The sequence below is a fragment of the Acanthopagrus latus genome, chromosome 5 (genome assembly GCF_904848185.1).
Source record: "Acanthopagrus latus isolate v.2019 chromosome 5, fAcaLat1.1, whole genome shotgun sequence".
In the NCBI taxonomy this organism is placed as follows: domain Eukaryota; kingdom Metazoa; phylum Chordata; class Actinopteri; order Spariformes; family Sparidae; genus Acanthopagrus; species Acanthopagrus latus.
The window spans coordinates 19,542,160-19,559,254 of NC_051043.1; the positions used below are offsets into that span (position 1 = coordinate 19,542,160).

Here is a 17,095-nt window from a genome sequence, read left to right on the forward strand (position 1 = left end):
TAATGATGTATTCAATGTATTTGGGTTTCAATAGCGTGACATACTTTGACTTGAGGCATACCTGTCTGTCTGATCTTAGATGTTGACTTGAACATACTCAATTGAAAATGAAGATGTCTACATAAGGCACCTCTGTCTTTCGTTTTCAACCATCCTCTCGCCTGTCGAGCCACGAGTCTGCAGTTGTGCTCAGTGTAAGCAAAAACAAAGCAAACAGTCGCCAGACTTATTCTGGAGGTCGGGGTTCGTGTCCCGTTTCAGACCAAATGTTAAGATCGATTTTTTTTATTTTTTTTTAAAATCAATTTATGTAATCAAGTAAGGGAAGGTACACAAATGAAATAACCCATTTCACGTACTTTACTCAACCAGACATATTATTAACCCCTTACCCTAACCAAGTAGGTTTTCTCTTGCCTAACCCCACCATAACATTACATAATTCATTATGTGCCATACTATGCAAACTGTTATTCGGCATGCTTTATTTTGTCTTCCAACCAATGTGTGTTACGTATTGTTGCCAACTGGACTGCCGAGCCTTTTTCCTGGGCAAAATTCACACGAGAGCGGGAGGTAATGCATCACAGTTTGAAGCTTATGGCCACTGACCAAGCTGCTGTGTTTGACTAGTTAGAAATGGGAATGTGTTGGAAGGACACGCTAAATAGCACAGGCGTTTCAATGCAGTGTCACAGAGCATCAAAGAGACTTTTTCCATTTCATTTTTTTTCCCCACTATACCCCTATGTGTGTGTATCCATCAATGCAACTTGTTGTTTAACCTCGAAGGACACAGTAGCAGTAGCCCTATTTCATATTTTTCCAGGGAGAAACCTGAAAACACAGCGGAGGGTTAGACACATACACACCGAGACACGATGCTCTGTCACTCTGGCTCTCTGTTCCCGTCTCCCTCACACTCGCAGACACATGCACACAGGCGATGCACAAGCAACACACTCCTCTCTCTGTCTCTCTCCCACTCACACATGTACAAAGAACCACTCAGAAAATGTTGAGTGTGTTTGGGTGCAGTGTAATCGCTGGAGCTGAAAAAGCAATGTGTCTGCGGTGACAGGTTCATTCAGGTGTTAGCTCCATCCCGACCACAAGGCTCCAAAACAATATTGCACTGTCCTCTAGTGCATACGCGGACACACACACACACACACACACACACACACACACACACACACACACACACACACACACCAGAACATTGTTTTACCGACATTCAAAACTAAACAAAACCACTGCAGAAGTTCACACTTTCTCTGAGTGTGTTTTCCTTCAGGCAATGATGACCTTCTGGTGTGATCCCTGTTTCTGACAGAGCGATGCAGGTTTACAGTGTCAGGCCGACTGGGTCAACATGTGTCATCTGATCTGGTCTGACAACAACGTGGTTTTAGGAAACAGGCCTTTCTGCATAGAAGGCTGCATTTGCAATGGCATTTAAGTTATCAACTGACTGACTAATCTAGGAGTTAAGTTAGCTGGTAGGTCCAACTCCTGTCAGTACCAATGCAGGAAGTAGTGTCCTCTTCATGTGCAGGGGTGGAGAGTAAGACTTGGGAGGCTGGTGGTGTGTGGTGAATGGTAAGTTTCACAGACCTATTTCACATACTGATTTTCACGGGAGTCAGCCTAATTTTAACCCTTTCTCCTGCTGTGCTCATATTGATTCAGCTTCTATGTTGGATGTATGGAGTGGCAGCCCAACCCAGAGGGGAGGATGAACATGAACAAAGGACCCTGCCCTTTGACACTGTCTTGATACACTGTTTTGGTGTGCGTGGATTTAAACGTCCAGAGCCACCCTATGCAAACCCTCCCTTTTATTGACATTTGCCTCCTATCTCACTCCTTTCTTGTTTCAACTCTGTAGACTGTAGTTAGGTATCATCCTTCCTGGCAATGATGTTGACTTTTGAATCACTTTCTGCATATTTTATATGTCATTTTGTATTTATTTCAATGTGAGCTATGAATTCAGGACTAGTTAAAAGTCATTTTACTTTCACATACTTTTCAACATGATCTCACTTCCAACTTCTCACATACTGCAGCTCGGTCAAGCAAAAATTGGACAAAAATAGACTTTCAAAATAAAGCTTGCTGACAAATAGTTTACTTTTCTAATGACTTTTGGACTGTTATCGACATCAAACAGTTGCATTTTGGTTAGGTTCAGATACAAAACATGTCTGGCCAGGTTTAGAAAAGAGCAAACTTAGGGTTAAAACAGCTACATTCAGTCTGGCAACGTAAGTGATGTTACTACATCACATAAGTCCGGAGGGACAGTCCAGTGAAAGAGCCGACTAGCACTCAAGAGGACCACTTTTAAAAGTCAGAGGGGTACGTACAACGTCAAAAGAGGCCGTTGGGGAATTTACATGAGGAAGGTAGAGAAAAGTAGCTATACCCCAAAACATAAATTACAACAATCCATTACATAAAAGTGTTTGCACAGTTTAAAAGGATTTCTCTGAAGGTGAACTTTTATTTCCTGACTCACATGTGTTGCTAGATAAGTGATAGCGATAGCTTGATACACCGCCAGAAAGACAGACAGACAGATAGATACACATCTTCTTGATATCGAAGGTTCCTCTCCCTCGTGGAGGCTGGCCTGGTTTAGCCTATAAACCCAGATAAAAAGATATACTTCTGGCAGGCAGCAGAGCGTGCCTTGTGAGACGTGCAAGCTGGACTCGCTTCTTAGACTTGTGTGTAACTGCCTTGGCCCTTCTGGAGTCTCAGAGCTGATTAGGGGAGATGATTGACTATTTTTTTCTCTGTTTATCTACTTAGCCGTCAATTAAGCGATTTAGTTTCCAGGCTGGGTCAAAAGAGATTAAAGAAAAAGTTTGTCTTTGCAGGTTTACTGATTCTTTTGGCACGTTTTTGTTTCTGTACCTTTGTACAAACTTTTTACTCTTCCACCATAATGAGATCAAAAGATAAATTGTACTAACCTAAACATTAGCTTGCGAACACGCTAAACTAGATGGTGAACACATTATCGGCTAAACATCTGCATGTTACGTAATCTTCGTACGTGATGCTGATGTTAGGAATTATCTCAATATCACTGCTGTGTCAATACAGCCTCATAAGCTGCTAGCATGACTGTATAGTCTTAAGGGCTGTACGCACCAAGAACCATAACTACAACCACAGCTATAATATATTGTATTAAGTATTGTTCCAACTCCAGTGGATGGTGGAGTCCCAACAACAACTACAACTACGACAGCGGGGAACAATATCTTCGAGACCAGAGACAGCAAAACAAAATCCATCTGAAATTACTGGGCCATTACTTAAATTGCTTTTGAAGACCTTCTCCAAGAAAGTGATGTTGCATAAGTGCAGCTTTTAATAATAGTTTCTACCTTTAGCCAAACTCTAAGTTAATTTGATGGCATCGGTCTACTCTGGTAACTGAGTCTTGGATAGTCTTGTAATTTATTAAACGCTGATATAACATAATATCAGACTGTAAAATACACATTTAAAAAAAAATGAATTTTACCTGAGACATGCAACAGCCTTCGGCTCAGATGGGAAGAAGTTTGCTTTCCTTTATAACAATTTCCAGGACAATTGACGATGACTCATAATGTATGAATAAAAATGTATCTTCAAAAGATGACTCTCGTAACAAAAGGCTGGATTCTCCTCACCACTCATTTATTCTTGTTCAGCTATGCACACACATACATGTAAAAGAATGCTGTTAAAGTCTCAAAACTAATAAGTAACACAACACAAATGTATATAAAGAAATGCTCAATAGGATGAGAGATGTTCTATATGTTTCTGTCTCTGTAGAAATAGCTCATAGAGTGGGTGTGTGTCCTTGTGCTGTGCCCCTGGGTCACTGCGCAGGAAGTCTCTTCCTTTCTCTGTCCATGTAACAGATCACTGACACACACACACTCACTCACATGCACCTTGAGAAACCTCCAATGGCCCCGCTGTAGAAGTGGATACACAGTCAAGGACCTGTTCATCTCTCTGTCACAGCTTTCATAAGAGACACACACTGTGTTTTGCCGTTACGTACACACACGCACACTCACACCATTGTTCGAGCATTGAATTCAGGTCTGACCGTTAACTGGGCTCATTGCTGCACCCAATATATGCCATCAACACACATTCAAATTATCAGCAGAGCATCTGATCCTAATCTAATTAGATTTAGCTTCTCAAGAGAGAGAGAGAGAGACATTTGGCTGATGTGTTTCCGCTTTGGAGTTTGATTTTTGAGTGTTGCAGTTTTAATCAGTTTTAAATAAATGTGAGCTGGGTGGGTGATCACGATACGTTTTGAGAAATCCACTTTTCCCCCAAAAAACTTTTGTTGTCGTCCGAGGAGTTAAACTCCCTGTAGCTCCCGAAAATTTCAAATCCTGTGGATGACCCCTCGCTGGTTTGTCCTCCTGAAGAGAAGCAGGTGGTAGCAAAAGGAAAATCATTCCCTTTAAGTCACCCTCAAAGTTGAAAAAACAAAAACAAAAAAAACACGTACGATCTATAAGCACACACACACACACACACACACACACACACACACACACACACACAAACACACACAAACACACACATTCACACTGTGTAGCACATGCAGGGAGGACAGGTTGTCTTATCAAAGTCTACTGTAGGAAAGTGGTGGTCTCAGGGGAAATTCAAAGGACAATTGAGAACAAACACACATGCAGACACACACACACACACACACACACACACACACACACACACACACACACACACAAATACACACCAAAAGACATGCACCGCTGGCAAGAAGAGAGGAAACATCCCCTGGGAGAATACAAGGCAGGAAAGAAAGGATGGCAAAGCATGGAGGACAAGAAAAAAGGCGAAGCACACATTTTTCTCTTTTTGCTCAGAGGAAGTTGTCACTTACAGCAGTTCCCCTCAGCACCCGCACAGCCAGTGGCTGACAGCAGGTGTGTGTGTGTTGCACAGAGATAGACACGAGGGGGGTTGGTAGCAAAATATCTGATATGAAACGAGTGAAAAACAAAAGTTAAAGGAGGATAGATAGATGGATAGATAGATAGATTCTCTTCCCATAGTTTCTCTTCCCTCACACACACATACGCACAACACACACACGCCTGTCAGAGTTGTGTTGGCTGCAACGGGGAGACAGAGAAAGACAGAAGTAAAGGCGAGACGATGCCAGGCGGAACCACAGGCCGACAACACTGTCAGAGCCATCACCCACGTTCACCTTGACTGTGTGTGTGTGTGTGTGTGCCTGTGTGTGTGAGATAATGTATGTGTGACAGCTGGACGCGAGGATGCAACGCACCGTCGCAGACAACCCCTGTCAGTTTAGCTTAAGACAACCCCTGAACACACCATTCGGTGTGAATGTGTGTGTGCATGTTGGAGTGCACGTTATCGTGCGCAGTCTTGAGTGTGTGTGTGTGTGTGTGTGTGTGTGTGTGTGTGTGTGTGTGTCCCGCCCTAACCTGGCAGTCCATCAGCCATTCACAATTCCAGCACCTGAATGCGCACTTGGTTGCAACCATCCATCCGTCCAACACACACCCGCTGAGTCTGTTTAACCTGCTTTAGCCTCAACTGACCGGCTGTCAGATCTCGGTTGCCAAACCCTATAATGTCGAGGGAAATGGGGTGAAAAAAGGAGATTATAGATAGCAGGGAGGAGATTGGATGCTATTTTCATCGCTCTAGTGGGACGAGCCAATCGAGTTAACCTCATATAAAAGTACTAAATACTTAATGACTGCTCTTGTTGATGCAGCATGTGAAGGAAGAGTTATGTATCATCAGTACCAGGTTACCTCGGCTAAAGGAGTGACCGGTGTGTGTTCAGTCGCTTCCTAACTGATCTTCTCTATCAAATAGTTTGTGTCTCTTTTGTCATTGCAAAATGCTTTGTTTGTTTTGGATAAATATAAGTATCATTATCATGCTTATTATCACATTGGAAAGAAATTCACTTGGAGTTATAAAGGTATTAAATATCCCACTAAAGAAGCACAGTTAAATGAGGAACAAGGTCCAGTGTGAAGGGTTTAGGAGGCACATTTTGGCAGAAATAGAATATCGCATAAAATATTTATTTGTTTCTTGGAAAATCATCTCAAACTATCAATCATTGCGTTTTTGTTTCCTTAGAATGGACCTTTCATATCTACGGAGGGAGCAGGTTCTCCTCCACAGATTCTGCCCCGAAGTGTTGCTACAGTAGCCCAGAATGGACAAACCAAACACTCTATAGAGGGGCTTATGTGTTTTGTGCATTTTTAAGCAGCCACCATGAGGCGGATGAGGAAAGGGATATTCCGCTGGTTGCAATCAACCTCACCACTCTACCATAAATGCCCCAAAACAGACCTTTAATCAGTAAACACAGCAATTAGTTTGATTCTTAAACTCTTAGTTGGCTGTCACCAATCGAGAATGGGTGGGGCAATTTGATTGGTCTGAAGACACAAGACTGTTATATTTCTACAGTTACAGTCAAACGTTGCCACAAATCTGTGTTATAACAGATTTAATATCATTTTTTTCATTAATGTAGCTTTTTTTCTATCCAGCATTTATTTCAACAAAATTTTATTTTGGGTTACTAAAAGACATTTTACATGATTTAGTGCTCAAAGAATGCATCATTCTTCTCATATTGTGAAAAATAGGATGTGCAGACACCCCTGTCTCTTTAAGACAGTAGCTTAATACGCAGTCTGCTCTGATTGGTCAGCGTTCAAACTCCTGAGGCGGCACCACTCAGTGTTTCCCCAGTCAGCTCTGTCATGTTTTAAGTATCCAGTTAGCGTCATGTCTACAGTGAATCCAGGCATAAATTATACAAACGTGACATGTTGATGTAGTGTGAAGTCAAAAACTCATCACACTAACAAGGTGTTTCCAGAGGAGCTCCAGTTGGTACAGACTTTTCTTTAACTTTTTACCTGCACACAAACTTATAAACTACTGAAGGAAAGGGGAAAAAAACTTAAATAAGCTAAATAAAGTAGGTCGCAAAATGAATGAACTTGGACTTACTCTTTGATTTTCTCACTAAAATGAATCCGCAAACACATAAACATGCAGACGCTCACACACACATACACACACAACACTCAGCACACAAACTCACACTGACATGCAAATACGTAGCATAATAAGCACTCTTAATATATGGAAATGTATTTTCACATAGATACACCCTGTCTAAATGTAGGCCCAACCCCGCTGTTGCGTCTACTCCAGCTGTGACCTCCGCTGAGTAACTGAAATACACACAAACTATATTAAATAATAAAAAGACTATGAGAAATGCATCATGTAAACAAGCTCTGAGATAATAAAGTGACAACACGCGCGCAGAAAAAGGACTGGCTCGGGTCGCCTCTTTCTTTCACCCCTCAGAACACACAATGCACACTTTGTAATTCACTCATGCACACAGAGGCATAGACGCTCATGCCACACTGAGACAAAAACACACAGTGTGATAACACACAGATAGTTACAGCTTGCATAAATAAAGAGCTTGTGCTATTATTTATAGACACACACACGCACACATGGGCTCGGTGCATCAGGAAAACTAATGAAAATTGAACTTCATTTCATTTTAAAAGCTAACAGCACAGTGTCGTTCCAGGCCTCCCCTCAGCTTTATTGGCAAAGTTAGAGCCGAACTGACATGAATGTAAATGACTGAACAAACTTTTTCATAACAGAACATCACATTTTCATTTATGTCCTTACACTTTTTTTTTTTTACCTACACAGACGACATATGGATATACTGTGTCAGACAGAGACACTGTGTGTGTGTGAGTGCGTGTGTGTGTATGTGTGTGAGCTGTCAAAAAATACAGTCAGGTTGTCACTGAGAGGACAGAAGGGACTCTGGGGGGATGAGTTTGCAGAAACAAAGGAGACAAGCCCAGACTCACACACACACACACACACACACACACACACACACACACACACACACACACACAGGCACACACACACTTAAAACAACATGCATATTGTTCCGCAGTCACAAACACACACACACACACACACACACTATGACACCACAGATCGCTTTACATCAAGCTCTAGTTCCGAGCGCGTTACGTGTAAACACATTTGCGTGTGTGTCACTCTCGCCCCGTGCTATTCATTAAAACGTGCGCTCTCAAGGTGAGTGTTAAGAGGGTGTAAGAGGACAGATCAATAGCACTGAGCAGCTAAAGAGACACGCTGACACTGGCCCACTGCTCTTGTTAGATACAGCCCCCCTTTTTCTCTCACTTTTTGCTCCATCGTCTGTGAATCCCCTCATTTCAGGATTGGAAAGTGATAAAGAATGTTTTCTTGAATACCGTTCAGCGGCAGTATTGTCAGTGTGTGGACCTTTATACCTCCTCGTCACCACAGTTTGTCTTTTGATAGACTCTGACAGTGGAAACAAATTTTTATTTTATTGGTAAATAAATGTTGTTCTGTTTAAAACTCCTTCTTCCAGTTTTTTCTTCTTCTTTTACTCACGATGATATTCAACTATGTTATTCCCCTCATTAACTGGCGATATAGGGACATAACATTTGGCTTTAATTAGTTGCGTCTGATTTTGTGAATGATGAGGTTTTTCCACCAGGTGCATTTCTAGCAATGTTGAAACGGTGAAAAAACAAATAATGTGTGTGTGTAGCGGGCACATGTGCGTGACCCGTGGAACGATCGAAAAGCAAAGTTTTGAGCGCAGCATTCGTTTTTCTCTGTCCTCGACTCAGAGCTGCCATTTCAATCTGTCACTAACTTAACCATCTGATTGCACCATGAGGTGCTAATAAGCTGATAAAACAGGTGATCTGCAGTATGTGTATGTAAAAGTAACCACTGGCAACCTGACAGCTTCAGTCTCACCTCTGCAATTTTATCCTGCACTCTGTGTTGTTGTGTTTTGAACACATACCTATGACTGCAATTGCGCGTGAGTATGTAATTATTGCGGTAACTCCTCTGTCTCGCAACTCCACCTGTCCAGCAGTGCTGCGATGTGCCGGACCCAAAACGGAGCTGGTGGGAGTTGCCGGACGACGGAGCAAAACTGCACCGTTTTTTTTTTTTTTCTTTCTTTAACGTTAAATCAGAAAACAAGGAAAACATGCATAATTACAACTTTGCAAATATTCGGTGTTAATGTATTTAATTTGTTTTCATTGCATCATTTTTTCGGGTATGTCTGGGCAACTTGAAGCACTGAGTTAAGGTAAGGGGACATTTGTGATCTTAATTAAACATATTTATTTATATTTTTAAATGACATGCTTAACAAAGAATGCAATCAGGTCCTGACTTCATGAGAGATATGAGATATGAGTTTGCACGGAGCAAGGTGTTCTTTTGGTTACTGATGGTTATGGTGGTTAAGTTGTAATACATTTTCAACATATTGAACGTACCCTCCTCCAGCGACTGATTTTCTGTCCTTTACTCACCCTCAACTCGTCCCTACCTCGTCTAGACTCTGGTCTCATATTCATTTCACTACCCTGTGACCATTAGGCAGCCAAAGGGGGGGTTACACCTGCACACAATCTTCCTCTCTGTCTCCTTTCCTCACACACAGAAGCAGCTCCGGCAGGGCGGTAAGTAATGGGCTATTCCCCAGCATAGCGGTTGTCTGATTGCGCATTGGTCCTTCGCTGACATGCACGGACCTCCTGTCGAGAACTTACGAACACCCACACCCGCAGACTTACGCCATCTCTTATTTTGGTTCACCCTAGTCTTGTTCATACCCACCCCCCGCCTCGATGGGCAAATATTCTCTCTCTGCAGAAACACACACACACACACATACGCTATGCTGTGCACACGTTGTGTCCTTTTACCATTCATCCCTTAAAAAAAAAAAAAAAAACAAGTCACACACTCCCTTTTCCTCATTTGAACAGCAGTGACATAGTCTTGCTGTCACACACACGAGGGGACCAACACAGACCCCCCACCCGGACCTACACCAGTATGCAACATGCAAATGCTTTTAAGAGAGGCTCAGCGAAGGGATGCGAGCGTCTGCCTGCGCCGGTGTGTGTCTGTATGCATACTTAGCCGGTCTCCCAGGTGTCATGTTTTGTCGTTTTTCTGGGTATTTTATTTTTGTAGATTTAATGCTTTGTTTTTTGTGCCAGCACACAGCAGACCGAGTTAGACAAGACAGGACAGGGGGGAAATTTAACCAAGCCTGAAGAGCCTCGAGACGGTGCCGACATTAATTAATTACTCGTGGACGTCATCACAAACACATGGATTTTTCACGATATACTTAACTTTACCGTTCGGCACCCGAGAGCCATGGACAAGTCATCATTTTTCATGTTTGGTTCAGTGCATGACTCTTACTTTGAAACTCTGAAACGGTGCTCGCGTGTGAGATCTGTGACAGACAACAAAACTATTACTTTTAATAACAAGCAAAGTATTTTAAAATACTAATGATAACAATATGAATGCAGTAGAGAACTTGCTGTGCCCACCTTTATAATGACTTCAATCAGGAAAACACGTCAATTAGTTTGTAATAAAGAAATAAATAAAATAAAATCTATGCTGCTGCTCTCAAATTGTAATTGGTTTCTGATCATACAAATGGTTGTTCTGAAGTTTACTTGCCAAATAAAGTTCATATTTTACTCATCTTTGACTGTAAATGATCGCAGGCTGTAACTAAACCCCGCCCACCCAAAAAAAGTACTGTGGCTTTTTCTGTGATTGTATGATGGCAAGAATGAATATTTCAGTTTTTTACCCCCACTTCGCTCTTTCTCTCATTTTACTTTTTCAAACAGATGAAAGATTCTGAGAGAAAGATAAAAACACATGGAGGAGTGCTGGTGAATGAGGGAGGAGACAAGAGGAGAACGAAAGCGAGATGTCAGCAGACTAATGATGAGTCGATAAGACCGAGAGGAAGAGACAAGACAGAAAGAGGACGAGATAGAGAAAGAGAGACACACAGAATGCGCAAGACATGGTCGGGGGAGAAACAAACAGGACAGAAACAGAGGATGAGACTCGTGCAAGCGAAAGACAGAAAGATAAGCAGAGAGAGAGAGTTTACATCTGAGCGAGGCTCTCTGCATTAGCCTCCATTAGGAGTGCCCTGGTTGGTCTAATTGCTGCAAAATAGAAAAAAAAAAGATTTGAATTATCATCTTGATGAGACACAGATGATGCGCCATTAATAACTGGATTCCCCGCATTCATTTCCACATATCTCCGAAGATCTCATTAAATCCGACACATCTCCTCCCACTCAGTTACCTCACATCAACCCCTCGCCTAAAAGCAAGTGACTTTTGCTTAAACTTTGATAAAAACGACAGGTCGCTCAGTTTCTTTAAAAAAGGGTTGTTTTTTTTTATATTTCAGAGTTATAAAACAGTCTGCATGCTGCAACAAAGTCTTGCCTCATAGTCAGTCCTCACGGAACTTGGTGTTGGTGCGCGGCTTGAGCTGCCGCGACAAAAATATCCTTTATTTGTGCCCAAAAACATGGCATGAAGTTATCCTGAGGTCTCTATAAAAGTATCCAGTGGTGTTAAAAAACTGTGGTCCCTCATCAAAAGTATCCAGTGGATTTTAGAATTTATACATGTTGAAACAGTCTCTGGGCCCTCTTTGATCGATCTGTAGCGAATGGTCTCAATTGCCGGGTGGAAGTGCAGTTCGGGTGTGTCTGCTTAAATGTGCCACAGTATTTACCTCATTGACTGTTTATGAAGATGTTTGAAATTCCTGAAAGCAGCCTCTCTCCCCATAAAATCTGAATGCACTCGCGCTGTCCTACTATCTGCATAATGTGCTCTTTAACTAGCATAGTTAGCAGCCTTCTTGCCTGTAACTGTTCCCTCCACCTCCGGATATAACAGTCAGGTCATAAACATCTAATATAAACACGACATGACACTTTTTTTTTAGATACATCAGTATGATACACAGGCTTCGGACATGTATCAGTGCTTTGAGAAACATCAACTGCCCAGACCTCATCAATGCAACTGGGCTGGTATACCGTGACAACCAAACCCAGAGAGTAAAAAGTGAAATGAGAAACCAGAAATGTGCCATCCTCTACAACGACGGGGGAAATGGAGAAAAGACAGAGAACACATAATGTGACTACCTACCCTGTAAAAATGTACAAAAACTTTGCTTTCCATCCACTGATAATCTCCTTTCAAGCTCATTTCAAGCGGATAACACCCCTCCATCATTACATGTAATCATCAGCCTATCATGTAAGCAGGGTTGGGAGAGTTACTTTAAAAATGTATTCCGATACAGTTACTAATTACCTGTTAAAAAATGTAATCAGTAATGTAATCCAAGTACCACAATATTAAAGTAATGTAACTTGATTACTTTACATTACTTTTGGATTACCTCAATACAAAAGCAATAAAGACAAGAAAAAAGAAATATCAATAACATGATCTTTAATTCTGTTATTCAACAGAACAATGTGACAAAAATGTGAATAAGAAAAACTTAAGAGACATACAAAGAAAGTGCACTACATATAATTTGAACACAGTTTACAAAGCAAAAAGAAAATCTGCGTCTTTACAAGGCAAACTGGAAACTGCTTTTTAGTAACATTGTTTAAGAGGAACCTCACTAACCAATCCAGTGTCCACCAACTGAATTTTCATTATACAAAAAGAACAAAGAACAGATGAAAGAAAGTTAAGCCATAAAGCAAATTCAGGCAGTAGACTTACAGATTCCAAATTAAAATATGGGCCTACAGAAGAGTATACTTTACAAAGCAGAAATAAAATCTGCTCCTTTTACAAGAAACAGAACATGATATTTTAAACTTTAATACATGGATTAAGAGCACTTAAGGTATTTTTGAACAAACCAGGTGTCTTCCTGCTGAACTGTCAAAATGCCTATGTCTATTGAGTCTTGTTAGCTACAGAATACTGTCATTTACAAAACATACAAACATAAAATATGCTCCTTTACAAAGTAAAGAGAAAATGCTCAATTTTGGTGCATGTGTTAAGAACATTCATTGTATTTTTTCTTTTAACAAATCAGGTGTCCACCCACAGATTAACAATAAATATAAAACCATGAATCAAATTCAGGGAGAAAATTCTAAAATAAGGCACAGTCCTACAATTTACGATCATAGAGCAAAAGGAACATTTGCTGCCTTCAAAATAGCAGTTAAGTTAGTAGGCACCATTTGGAAACCCACAGAGCAGATACTTTAAATGTGCATCCTCACAGTCGGTCAACATTCAGTCAAAATATAGCTTTGGGTAGAACTTTCTGTTGTAGCGAAGGAGGAGGACTTGCTCCATGTGATCATCTGACATTCTGTTACGAGAGGAAGTCAGTACATTTCCTCCATAACTGAACAGACGTTCAACTGGAGCACTAGAAGGCAGTGTAGTATTGTACTTCATGAAGAGCCGCTTAATCAAGGGAAATGCATGTAGGGAATCCATGGTTTTCACACTATCATCGAGGAACCGCCGGACTTCTTCCTCTGCTGTGCTTTTATCAGCCCTGTTTGTCTTCCCAAACACAAAAAACTCCTCGTCTGATCCATCATTTTCAGAGCTGATATTCACTTCAGCTGCAGGAGGTGCTTTGGATTCCAAAGATGTTGCCTCCTGAATCACTGTTTTGCACATTTCCTCTTTCTTTTCTGGAGAAAGCCAACACAAGCGAAATTTGGGCATGGTGGTTGTTGCCATTTTTGCTTCATGGCTGCTCAGGACGGTACCGAAGCGACTGTCAAGTGCCTCAGTAACTGCAGTAATGATGTTTGCTGTGTAGGTTGCATGTAGCAATTTGTCAGACAGCTTAGATTTGAGGCTTAAGATTGTTGGAATGAGGAATCCAAGGTAGCACTTTTTCTCACCCTGTAGAAGATCAATGGATTGAGCAAGTGGCTGTAACACAGCTACATATTCCTTAAGAAAAGTCATCTCATGAGGGTGCAGTCTGCTCACTCCGAGCCTTCCGCAGATGTCGTCCAGCTGATCTTGCGTGAGTCCAATCAGTTTGGAAATAGCCATATATTCAGAGCTCCATCTTGTTACACATGGAACACAAACCTTCATGTTGGCAATATCTTCCACTGCTTCTGCAGCTGCTGATGACCTGTGTGCTTTGTTCCATATGGCAGCACACTTTCCCATTGCACTTCGGTACACTTTGCGGGATGGTCCTTTTGATGCTGCTTTATCCACCTCATTAGTGGCTATCAGGTTGAGCGTGTGAGCAGCACATCTTTGATGAGGGGGAAGGAAAAAATGAAGCTCCTCATCTCCCTCCATCTCCAGAACTGCATCCATATCCATGAACCGTATTCCATCATCGAACTCGTCTGGTGCTGCCTCCTCAGTGGTTTCAAATTCACGGAAAGCCTTCACAAAGTTACTCCCGTTATCTGTAACTGTGGCCCTTACTTTGTGTTGTACTTTGTACTCTGCATGTATTTCACAGATTTTTGCAGCAAGGACATCGAAGGTATGCCGTCCCTTCACTCGTGCACAGGCCAGTGCTGCAGATTTCCTCTCCATCGTTTCCTCCTCAATCCAGTGGCATGTCATACCAAAGAAACTTCTGTTGTGTGCAGTCCATAAATCTGCTGTTGTGCACACATTTGTCACTTTCTGAAGAGTTGCAATCAAGGTTTCTTTCATGACAGCAAATTCCTTCTCAATACGCTGAACTAGAGTCTTTCTGCACATGACTGTTTTGCCACCACTGATCCCCTCGATGAGCTTTTTAAACGAAGGTTGTTCCACCAAGGAGAAAGACTGGACATCGTCGATCACAAATTCCAATATCAGTGTACTGACTGCAGTCTGGGATATTCTCTGCCCAAGATCAAGTTTTAGTTGTTTATGGGGAACACGCAAGGTCTCTTGTCCATGTTCAGATTCAACAGGATTCATCTCCGACTGACTTGTATCTTCTTTGGTCAGAAGTAAATGTCTTGAATGCTTCCTCTGAGGAACACAAAAAGCAAATTAAAAATCAAGTATTGTAGGGTATGCTAGATTTATTCAGTTTTATTAATTGACTAATATCTATTCAGCTGTATTCAAGAATTACATCACATGCTGTAATAATAATAACAGTAACAATTATTATTAGTGTTATTGTTACTACTATTTCTAGTAATAGCAGTTGTAAAACACACGTCACCCAAATTTACCCATACAAATTCTTAATATAATCATGCTTTAATTTTAATACCTTGTTGTCATCTAAAGTGTTAGTGACACGTTTCAGTCGCTGCAGATGTTTTATTTTTATTATTTTTATGTTATTTATTTATTTATTAACGTACAAGCCCCACAAGGTGGCAGTAACTACATTTCAAGTGAGTCAACGAGTTTTCTACGACAAGTCCTTGCAAATGTTTCACAATAAAAGCCTAATTGAGCTATTTATGCTAGAGGGCTTTTAATTTGAAACGCACACAGGAAGTGTTGAGTTTGTATCAATGTCTTAATTTTAACAAGGCAAACGAAACCAAAACGAGGCTTCGGACTACAACATGTCTAATTATATGAGAAATAAAAGCTCTTGTGATTATTTAGCTAAATAACGTTACGGTATTCACACTCGAACGTCATGATCAAACTTCAAAACTACCAAAAATACTAAACACATCCCGGTCACCAGCAGCACAAACTACAGTCCCAAAATATTTTTCAGTAACAGTAACGTAGTAAGTTAGTAACACTAGTGGCGGTAGTAGTAGTAGCGGCAACATTAGCAACAGTGACAGCCCGAGCCTGGTTAGCAAGCTAACTAATGTTAACTTTAGCTAAAGAAGTTTTGTGTAGTTAGCTAACATTAGCAGTTTTGCTTACCTGTAAATGTTTCTTTAAATTGGATGTCGAGTCCTTGGACGATGACAACATTTTCACAGATGGAAGGCATAGCTTGCACTGTACAGTGATGTTGTTCCCCTTTTCGGCTTTAGAAACAAAGCAATGGCGAAATTTCCATCCAGTGAAAGCATTTTTAGTGCTCGATGCCATAATGACTAATGAACTGGCTATATGGCTTCACTTGAGAGCAGATCGCCGTTGTGTCAGACTTGTCGTGAACTGTCGTATGTGTGCGCGTGTGCATTATGCATGGCATGGTAAGTGTTTGTATCGTGATGTATTTTAATTGTAATCGAACTAATAATCCCGTTTTTTTCCAGATGTACCGGTACTCGGATTACGTCTTTTTTTTCTGTAACTGTAACGGAATACAGTTACTTTTTTTTGTATCCTAATTACGTAACGCCGTTACATGTAGTCCGTTACTTCCCAAGTCTGCATGTAAGAGTCGGGACAAAACTGAACTGGATCTGCTGTAACTTTTAAAATACAGAGAAAAAAGGCTAAAGGCTTCTTGGTGTGTGTTATTAAGCCCATCAGAATCAGATAGTTACAGAAAAAAAGTAGAAAACAGACCCTGAACTATGAGGTTTGGGCAAAATTGATTGAGGAGCTGGCCACAAAACTTTTTGTTTTTTGTTGTTGTGATTACAAAACAAAACTTTTCTATGAGTATGTCTGGCATGATGTCAGAGAGTGGGCTTTTCTTTCCGATGGGAGTAAAAAAATAAAAAATACAAAAAGCCGCTTCAAAAAAACTCCAGACCTTAGCAGACAGAAACCACCTGGGCTGTACACCGTGTCTGCTCAGATTTACACTTTATTGGTTCCTATTGCGCTTAAATCCCCCTTCGTCGATCACACACACACACACACACACACACACACACACACACACACACACACACACACACACAGACCTCCACAGTCACACGGTATCGATCGGCGATGCCTATGCGAAAAGTCTGGGGCCAAAAGCAGAGTGACAGCTACCAACAACACACAACACATTTTTAAAATCAAAGCGCGGTGACAGATGTAGCATTTGGTGCCGTCACCACCCCCGACCTCCATCCTAACTCGATAACCTGTCTCAGCCACACACACACACACACACACACACACACACACAC

At 41.3% G+C, this 17,095-nt stretch overlaps 2 protein-coding genes across 2 annotated transcripts in view; both read right to left on the reverse strand.

The window, feature by feature from the left end:
- Positions 1 to 17,095, reverse strand: part of si:dkey-215k6.1 (transmembrane protein 132C) — a 254,962-nt gene that overhangs the window by 73,688 nt on the left and 164,179 nt on the right. The gene's annotated exons all lie outside the window — the stretch shown is intronic.
- On the reverse strand, positions 12,507 to 16,340 carry LOC119019547. The gene is made up of 2 exons (XM_037098268.1): positions 15,942 to 16,340; positions 12,507 to 15,068 (listed from the first exon to the last, which is right to left on the reverse strand). The coding sequence occupies exons 1-2, from the start codon at positions 16,110 to 16,112 to the stop codon at positions 13,344 to 13,346; spliced, it is 1,896 nt and encodes a 631-aa protein (XP_036954163.1). The 5' UTR covers positions 16,113 to 16,340; the 3' UTR covers positions 12,507 to 13,343.